Source organism: Acartia tonsa, chromosome 6 (genome assembly GCF_053477335.1).
Source record: "Acartia tonsa isolate MP-2025a chromosome 6, ASM5347733v1, whole genome shotgun sequence".
Classification (NCBI taxonomy): Eukaryota; Metazoa; Arthropoda; class Copepoda; order Calanoida; family Acartiidae; genus Acartia; species Acartia tonsa.
In genome coordinates this window covers 37,004,656-37,015,232 of record NC_137265.1, presented here as the reverse complement: position 1 = coordinate 37,015,232, position 10,577 = coordinate 37,004,656, and the positions used below count along the sequence as shown (strand labels likewise).

Below are 10,577 nucleotides of genomic sequence, written 5' to 3'. Positions count from 1 at the left end.
TGATAATTAATCATATGATTATTGGGTAAAATTCCATAAGTAATTGAAACAAATAAATTATAAGTATTCCTGTAGGTCTGGCCTCCAATGAGTTGCTCTGTCTTCAAAACTTTCAGATTTAATCACCCTCACTGGAACTGCACCTGCAAAGTTAAAAAGTTCGACATAAATGTACTGTTAGATAGGTATTCCCAGGATTGCCTCTGCATTCTATTCTATTATGTAAAGTAGTAAGCTTTTCTTGTCTGTAGCAAAGGATCTCGCTAACTGCTGAACCGATTTGGTTCTCCTTTACAGTAAGGTTTCTTATAGGTCCTGAGATGGTTTAAGGCTATTTTATTTCTATAAATATATTTGAGTATGGTATTAGGCTATTTTTCTACTTTGTATATAGAGCCCCTAGACACTAGGGACGTAGCTGCTAGTATATCATATGGTAATGTAGTCAAGCAACATACATTTAATCAATATCAATAACTTAAATAAAAATGTTTAGGATTGGTAGAAAATAAATTTATAGAAAAATCAAAGATTCAGAAAAAGTAGAAATCGTGTAAATTAGAATTCAAAAACATCCTTAACTACATAACTACACCATTTTATGGTTTGACTTTCATAAAAGTGTTCATAATTTAATATAAACAACTTACATAAAAAAAAGAAGTTTGTAGAAAAATATAAGCTTTAGAAAATGTAGATTTAGAAACTAAAAATATCCCATACTATATAACTAAACTATTTTATGGTTTAACTCACATGAAAGTGTCCATTCCCCTAGCTCTATTTCGATATCCAAATCAAGTTCTTGATTGTTTTCAAACAGCGGATGATCAGTCAGTTGAATCTATATTAAATACTTTGTAATAAACAAGGATATAATAGCTTTCAACAATGTAATATAAAATTTGTAAGACTTGAATTTTTTTATTAGTTTGAAAACTACTTCACAATAAATATAGAATATACTTGGATATTATGTCAGGGGAAAAATTGTCGAGGATTTAGCTTACTAACATGGACATTACTTATTGGTCGGTTCGTTTATCCAGTAGAAAGGGAGGAGATGGGGTAAAGTCAGATGCTAGGGAAGATTGTTATTTTAGCCAGCTACAAATTTCACTTTATTAGAGTACATAATAATCTGGTGTTAGATCTAAGTAACAATAAATCCGTTGACCTTAATCTTAAAATAAAAGAAGACTATTAAAGCCCCTCCATAGATTATGACGTCATACGATAGAATAACCAGCATCAATCTTTACCATTGGTCAATTACAGTGCAATACTGGCCTCTCATTAGCTATTACATCGTATGACGTCATAACCTGTGAACCTGTGGACTTTAATCATCTTCAAAATGAAAATGTTTACCTCAATTCTGAACTCCACAACACTGTGTTTCTTTTCAAAGCCATACCAATTACTGTAAATAATATTTTTATTTGAAAAGCATCTTTTGGTGGCAGGTACTTTTGCACTGTAGTTTAATTTAAAATAGTCTAATATTACCAAAACACACTTAGAAATTCATTAGTCTAAACTCATCAGACAATTTTCAATGAACAACAAAATAAAAATCTGAAGAATAATTCCAGTTTTGGTAGCCCAGGACTTTGGCCCCTCAGTTGTAACAAAACTGGTTTTAATCCTTTAATTTTTTTTAATAGTCTATAATACGATCTGGTAAATAACTTTTACTAGAACTAACCTAGTAACAGCAGGAGTAGTTACATATCCAAAATCAATTAATAAAGAATCCACTTGATTCACATTGTCCAAGTGTTCTGATTGAAAGAAAGAAGCGTTGTACACAGTGCGGATGTCGATCAAGTCGTTGAAGCCCATCACGTTAGCATACCGTTCCTTTGTAACATTAGAGTAAAAAACTAGAGGGGGAAAGGGTTAAATAACTGTATCTGCCCATTGCATCAACCTTTTGCAACCTATTGAAAATCAACCAATGAATTCACTTATATAAACACAGCCAAGAAGTAGAAAATAATTTAGAAGCAGACGAAACAGGTCATTGAAAAAGAAAGGGATGTAGCTGTCTGTATATACATCTATACTATGTTTATACTGTTTATGTAACAGAATTTCAGTAATGTAATGAAATATGTGGATATATTGACAGGAGAAAATTGGTCGTTAATTGAGATTGCTAATATGGACTTCATTTATTGGTCAGTTCGTTTATTCAGTAGTAGAGTAGGATATGGGAAAAAGAGGGTGAATGGGGGTACTGTTATTTTAGCAAGCTGGATGATCACTTTATCAGAGTACATGACAATCTGGGTAATTGAGGCGGCGGCGATTTTTTTGAATAATCGATCTAATAGTCATATAACTATTTTGCCCCTCAGTTTTTAAAATTTAATAAATTCTTTAAAATTGACGATTTTATGTTCATTTGTTTACAAATTTAAAAAAGTCCGGATTTATGTGCCGCACCCTGTATTTCTAATTCTATTAATCTATGTAAGTCTATTAAGGAAATCTAAGTTTAGCCAAAGTAATTTTTTTATGAATTGCCTCCATTAACATGACTGTCTTGGTTGGCAGAAAAGTAAGTTGCAAGGTAGTCTACATTAAAACAACAATTAAAGGAAGCCGACATATTAACAATTTTATGTTTTGCAATACTTGTTGGAAATTATTACATATATGACCTTTATTTAGAATTTCCGTCCGTTCGTCTCCTAGAAACGGGAAACGTGACTTTCTCAGATGTTATTCAATATAGACGACTACGCCGTCTTATGCAAAGTTTATAAAGAAAAGATGCGTTTTTCTACTTTTTATACACTTTTTAAAAACTGATTTTGCCTGATTGTCCAACCACAAAATTTGTATTATTTGCTTCTTTTGAGTGTTGCCATCCTTGTTTATTGAGGAAAAATAACTTTTGTATTTTCTTTTGGAAAAATTCGGCAATGGATTGACGTCAAATCCTCTTTCTGTGTTCATAAAGAAGATCGTAAAAGGGGAATTTGGCTCCAATTTTTAGAATTAAGAAATGATGAAGCTTACCTCGTTATTGTTGTTATAAAATTTAATATCAAGAATATCCAAAAATGTTCGTCCCAGATCTGCATCTGAGCTTACAAATATCTTAAATAGGTATTTATTAAATCATGAATTTAATACATATAGTAATTATTTTCACATTGCATATGGACCACAAACGATTTTTTTGTTGAAAAAATATATTTTAGTTTGGGTAGATTAGGTAGCGTTTAGACCACTGCAGGGGTTATAAGTATTTTTTTACTAAGAAAATAGATAGAGAGGGAGAATAGCAGAGGTCAAAAAATCAAAAGCATCCAATTATTGCAGCTCGAGCTCATTCATAATATTTTCTACCCTCTGACATACTAAAAGAAAAATCGATTCAAGTAGTAAAGACATGCCCATGAGAACTGGGTGTAGTACAATACGATACATGATTTTTAATAATGGCTTAGAACGAGTTCTAATCCAGCGGATGTTTATTTGTTTCGAAGCCATACTGGAAAATCCATAAAATCTCTCTGAGATCCAAGTTAAAGAGTAGCTGTGCTAGTATTAAATCTTGCCTGGAAAGGTAAAGTTGTTTGGAAAGGAAACTCTACTGTAAAATCTATCCAAGCTTTATCTCTCACTTTCAAAGGAACTGCTACAGTGGGACCTAGACAAGAGTTTAACATAAATATTCAATTAATTTTTTGATTTTTTAAAATTATGAACCTCAACTTCTGCTACTCTATCTGTCCGTAACACTGTAGCTGTGTTTAGTGTCCTAGGAAAATGGGGATATTAGATGTCACAGCTTTTGGCCTATTGACGTCATAGTATAGGGAACGATAAAGGGAAGGGTGAAAGAAGACCCTTAGAAAAGAGATGGGGTATAGGTATATTTGACGTCAATATAATAGGTAGGCTAAAAGCAGTGACATCTATCCCCATTTTGCAAGGGCACCAGCCACAGGCAGCTAAGGTAACACATTGTGCTTTGATTTTGAATTAAAAAGTGCCTGTTTTACACAAAGTTCCCTGTTGAGAACTAATAAACCCCTTCCCTATTTTAAAATTGATTGGAAACAAGAATAGTTTCATGAAAACTGATGCCTTTTTGAAATATAATAAAATATAATGACATACAATCATTCCAAACCGATTAATAACCGGTGGATTAGATCCGGTTATCGGAAAAAAAATTCTAGCATCGTATTATATCCAGTTTTCTTCGGCATCTCGGGGCTAAAAAACTTGTTTTAATCTTATAATTATACATATTTTATCGGCGGAAAGTTGTTTTAAATTTATAATACGATGCGAGAAATAACTATTATTTGACTTAAACTTTCTGGTTTGACTTACACTTAATAGCTGGTTGACCCAGATGTTCCAACCATTTCTTATGTTCAATATTTATTTCTTGTTCATATGATGAATTGGTAGGGTCATCTTCTTCAACCTTAAACAGAATGACAACATCCACAAAAGCGAAGCTCTGAAACTGTAGGACAAACGAACATTAAAACTTGTTGAGTGTCAGAACTGAATAATCTCAATATAAATGTACAGACAAAATTGTAAGCAAATTTACTGCAGGATACTCTTTAAGGTCATACTTACATTTTTAGGACTTGATTATACAGATGCTTTACATATTTACATATTCACATTGTACTTTGTGGTTTTTGGTATTCCAAAAATAGTAAATATGATAATTATAACATACAATTTTTTTTGTCAAAAAGTGAAAAATTAGCACGTTTTAAATGGTCGTACAGACTTTCTGTTAACGATTCCTAAATCATACCTAATTGTAACAGAAATCACCATGAACAGTTTGTAAGGGTAATTCAAACCAGTTTACTAAACAGTGTTTATATTCACAAAACGAGCTATTTGTTCGTGACGGACGTACAGTCGGACCGACCCTAATTATACAAAAGCGTCGCTTTCAAATAGAATATTATGTATCTGTTTATGATAGAGATGCTACTCTATTACCAGCGTAATGTCTGTCCGTATGTCCTTATGACACATGCGAATGGCTTTTTTTTGTAGCATTGCTATTATTCATATTATATAAAAAAAATTTAAACATTTTTGTTAAAACCCGGATTTATTATTACGTTACTTAATTTTTAATGACAAACTGGAATTTTTTACCTTTTTTAATGTACTAAAGCTATTACTCATTTAAACCAAAATGTATGTATGTACTTTTGAGATAACTAACGGTTGCGCCCCTAGCATATTCTAAGGGACATTGAAAGTCCGAAAAATAGCCTAAAAACATACCCAGACTTATTTATAAAAATTAAATAGACTAAAACCATCTCAGGATCTATAAGACGCGAGATCCTTCGCTACAGACAAAAAATAATTACTACGTTTTGAAATTACTAGCGGCTTCGCCACTAGCCTCTAGCATCTTTTTGGTAGAGGTTATATTGTACCTAACTCTTTGAAAATGATAAGAAAATTCGAACAAACTCTCTAAAAATATAATCTTAACAATACTCTTTTTTTGGTTGCGTAACTTTAATAGTCAATCAAGTTTTCAACAATTTTGCATCATTATTTATACAATTTGTGATTTTTAAAAGCGAAGTTTTTCTATAATTAGGGTCGGTCCGTCCGTACGTCCGTCCGTCCGTCCGTACGTCCGTCCGTCCGAGATAGATAGCTTTTATTCGTTAATTTAGGCATGTTAGAATTGTCCTATCGATTTCAAACTTTGCATGATGATTCCTGAAGTAGTTGGGTACGATTTAGAAAGCGTAGCAACTCTATAATCATTACCAGAATGTCCGTACGTCCATTTTAAACATGTTGATTTTTCTACTTTTTTAACAACAAATTTTCAAGTGTTCTAATTATCCGTTTGATCTGATTTTTGGTATATTGATTCCTGGGACAACAAAGAACAATATTATAAGCGAAGCAACTCTATAATCAAGTCCAAAAATGTAAGTATGTCCATAAACATTATCCTGCTTCAAGCAGTTTTTCAACAAATTTACTTACACTTTTGCTTCGGCTTTTATACTTTTAAATTCTGATTATTCAGTTCAGATACTATACAAGTGTTAATGTCCGTTTGTCCTACCGTTTCAGTGCTTCGCTTTTATGGATGTTGTCATCCTTGTTTTTAGTACAATATATTGGTTCTATATTGTCTTATTGATCCCAAACTTTTGCATAATGATTCCAATAGGAGTTAGGTACGAGTTAGAAAGCAACTCTATAATCGTTACCAGAAAGTCCGTACGTCCATTTTAAACATGTTGCTTTTTAACTTTTTTAACAAAAAAATTTTATGTGATAAAATTATCCGATTGGTCTGATTTATATATCTATGGCAGTCGAACTGCTTTAAAGAAACTTTTTTGACTGCTTTAATTGGTATTTAAAAATTATCGAGAATAGTCCCTTTCGTGGCAACGCCCCACCATAAAGGGCGATTTGTCATATTTTTAAAATGGCTTTTTATAGGCTATAATAGGTTAGGTTAGGTTATATTGGGTTAGGTGATTGCCCCACAGGGTTAGACAATTGGCCCCCGCTGGGTTAGAGCCTCCCGCAGGGGCTAGAGATAGGAGAAAAACTACTGAGAAAAATACGAAGAATCGCCCCTTAAGGTTCGTTGCCACGAAAGGGACTATACCCAAATTATCTTTTCATGTTTAAAAGAATTTAAAGAGATTTGATGGACTAAATTTTTAATACAAGTAGTTTAAAAAAAAGTAATTTCTTTGCCTTTTTTTGTGTGTAATTAAAAAATATATAAGCAATTAATATAAATACCATAACTCATTTCTAGTCCTTCTTTACTTTTAGATAAAAGGGCATAATGTTAATTTCTCGTATTCATTCGAATCCGGTTCTCCTCCATACTAAAAAACTATGTCTAGCATCGTATTACATCCAGCTTTCTACGAATATAAAAATGTATAATCATAAGATAAAAACTAGGTTTTTAATCCCGTGCCTTCGGAACCTCGGGGCTAAAAAAACTGGTTTTAATATTAGAATTGTACATTCTACATCCGCGGAAAGCTGTTTATAATACGATGCGAGAAATAACTATTATTTTGCTCTTTGTTTTCTGGATATTTTTTTCATATTTTTGTGCCACGCAACTGCTTGGTGTTTTTATCCCCATGAACAACTTTTATATAAGGTAATAGGACGTGTTTCTGTATTAGATCCCGCTACCCGATGGACTGACTTTTTTATAGTGAATCTTATGCCCAGAACTTAATTATTTTAGAGTGGGGGGGGGGGGGAGGAGGTACTTCCATTGTTTAAAGAGAAATCGCCTCTAGATAATATACCTCCCTAAAAAAATCGTGTGTAAAATATTTTTTAAGCTGCGCGCAAAATGTAAATAACAAATATAAAATTTGGTTTAACTCAATTCATTAAATCATTGCGAAATAGTTGAAGTTTGGTAAGTAAAACACACAAATGAATAACAAAATTTTAACATAAATATAGTATACAATTGTCATCCAACAAAGTAAGACGAAAATGAACCTAAAGAATATGCTTAATATTTTATTGGTTCTGTTAGTAATACTTGTGCTATGCTTGTGGTTAATAATCGTAGCAACAATAAAATTTGTAGACATTACAGTAACAGCTTCGCTGGTGGCTTTGGCATGTGCAATTCTACTTATATTGGCATTTTTTATACTTTATGCATTATGCAGCAAAGCAAGTAATTCAACTGGGCGCTCAGAAGAACAAGATGTAGAAAACAGTAGAATTTATACAATAGGTTCCAGCTCTAATTATCCTACTGAATCGCCACCACCTTATGATATCGTCATTGCTGACGATATCATAAGGCGTTTACAAGAATTGGGGTTCTTTTAATTGATATAAAATAGGTAGCTGTCTGTAGTGCCCTAGCAAAATGGGGATAGATGTTACTGCTTTTGTCCTACCTATTCTATATCCCATCTCTTTTCTGGAATGTGTCTTTCCCCCTTCCCTTTCTTCTTCACTCTACTATGACGTCAATAGAATAGGCAGGCCAAAAGCTGTGATATCTATCCCCATTTTCCTAGGGCACTAAACACAGCTACATAAAAAAGTTAGAAACGATGATTCTAGTGTCAAGGAAACTAAAAATAAAGAGAACGTTTTCAGTTCTTGTGAAGAAATTTAAATCATCTATTATATGATTATGCATTGGTGATTGGAAACTTTAATATACATAACCAGTTCTAATTCAGTGGATATCAATCGGTTTCGAAGCCATACTGAAAAAAATATACCAAAAATTTAGAAATGAGTGATTCGCCTGGTCAGTCGGTGTGAGGATAGCTTACTCTGATATGTAATTTTAAAATGTGATATTCTGATTTTATTTTTTTGTGATAACTTTTTAAAAAAATTACTCAAACATTTTGTTTATTTTTCTCATACAATTGCAATACAAATGATCAATGATAGGCCAGTATACATTTTACCATTAGTCAAATACAATGCATACTGGCCTTTTTTTGGTCATTTTTATTGTATTCCGTCATTTTTTATTAGGTATTTTGCTTTAAATATTTGGAGACAGGCTTACCCTAATACGTAATTTCAAAATGTTATAATCTGATTATGTAATGTTATTTTTTTTTGTGATTTACTATGAGCTTTAAAGAGGAGTAATTCAAAAATTTTGAATTTACCCAAACAAAATTACTTTTTTTCCTTAAAATTATAAATGATCAATTTTTTTGTCAACAAATTAAAATAAACTAGGAGGTGGTGGGAGGCCAGACAAAAAAAGCGTTTGTATAACCTTTTGTTTGCGTAGTATCATTCATTTTGTCTTACATATTAAATCTACATCCAGTTTACTTTCCATTATTATGCCCTATCTCTCTTTATTATTTGATAAAAATATTCAATAACCCCCTCCTCCCTCTTCAAATTTTACAATTCTCAAAAAAAACTTGGACGTCTTTGGATTGGTAGACGAAAAGTATATTATCAGTATCACAAACTTTACTGAATTTATGAGAATGAATCATCTCGAATCGATTTTCCTTGTATAAGTAGCGGACAGACCTAAAACAAAGAATGGCTACGCTCCTATTACATAAAGGGAAGGAATCTACTGTTATTATACTTAACCCGTCCTAACTCTGTAAATATAGATGTAGCTATGTTCTTACTCAAATAAAAAAAGGAGAAGAATCTACTTTTAGCCAAATTTGATTTACATATATTTATGTTGGTATTGTTATTTACCAAGTATATTTGCGATTACTTTTATTTAATGAAATCTTCCAATTTTTAACATGTACAAAACGGCCTGCTTAATTGCTTCAAGATCCATGTCAGATCTATATAGGAAATAAATGTCTATAAACGAGCTCAAGTTTTCCAAGGAATATATGATTAAAACTCATAGTGCTCCAATAATCCATAATAAACTCTCATTGCCCAGAACGATAAGACCCATTATTTTACTTTATTAAAAATAAATTCATTTTTTTCATTTCATGTTGCTATTTACCTTATATTGATGTATTTAATTTCTAATCATAAAAAAGAAAATTTAAATTTATAATATGATAAATTTAAGAAAACTATGTTTTAAAAGAATTCGATTGTGGCGACATTTTGTGTGTTCAAATATTAAACTAAAATTGTAATCATCATCATTAACCCTTTGGTGATGGTAATGTAAAGAAAAAAATATAATTTAAAAAAATCTTTTAAAAATCATTTAAATTATTAAATATTTACTTTCTTTTAGATAGTAATGCCGGGTGAGGAAAATAGATTTATTGAGAAATAGATATGCATATAGAAAACTAGCCAATAGGGAGATAAATATATCGAGCCAACTCTAGTAACTTTATATTAGCTCAATAAACTGTACAATTACATAGAACTTTCTGTTGATTTTGGGGTAGAAGCGAGGCTTCTTTACAAACTGGAAATCAAGATAGCCAGTCTGTCGCGTCCGCAGCTTACGTCATCCATCACAGTACATATACATTATACATATAGTGTAGCATTACTAAAACACGATTTTACCTGTAACTCAAACTGTACAGAATTTAGGGGAAGAGAACAGGACGTACCAGGATTCAAATATTCATCTGTTTAATATGTTTATATTAGCTGACCCTAAAACTGCCCTTTGTAATATGTATATCATTAAATATAAAAATAGCAGGATGTGTTTGTCTGTGTGTGTGTGTGTTTTTAGTGATATTTCTCGCCAACCACAGAACCTATATGGTTTTCCTTTACAGTGAAGCATTCCATAGGTCCAGGGAAGGTTTACAACTATTTTATGGTAGGGTTCCCGCACTCTCCCAAGAGAAATATCTCCTTTTCTACATTTTTACTAAAGTCGTCTTTTGGCCACCTCCCATCCCACAAGTGCCTCTAGAGGCCTCGATTGGGCATATCCGCTAGTTTGAAACTATTTTAGAAAACAAACCCTATTGGGATTTATCTTAAAAATAAAAATAGTCGATCTTGGAAATTTACTATTTAATAAAGAATAATGAACCTAGTAATAGTGTCTAACTTTTGTGACGTAACAAAAATCCATCTCTTTT

At 31.9% G+C, this 10,577-nt stretch overlaps 1 protein-coding gene across 1 annotated transcript in view; it reads right to left on the bottom strand.

Moving 5' to 3' along the window:
* Positions 1-57: 57 nt before the first annotated feature.
* Positions 58-10,577, bottom strand: part of LOC145323091 (uncharacterized) — a 34,646-nt gene continuing 24,126 nt past the window's right edge. Inside the window, exons 29-36 of the mRNA XM_080165473.1 lie at positions 10,045-10,115; positions 4,360-4,456; positions 3,576-3,667; positions 3,031-3,111; positions 1,709-1,863; positions 1,372-1,423; positions 757-844; positions 58-143 (exon numbers count right to left, since the gene is read on the bottom strand). Of these exons, the coding sequence (XP_080021599.1) occupies positions 58-143; positions 757-844; positions 1,372-1,423; positions 1,709-1,863; positions 3,031-3,111; positions 3,576-3,667; positions 4,360-4,456; positions 10,045-10,115 (722 nt within the window). The remainder of the gene's footprint in view (positions 144-756; positions 845-1,371; positions 1,424-1,708; positions 1,864-3,030; positions 3,112-3,575; positions 3,668-4,359; positions 4,457-10,044; positions 10,116-10,577) is intronic.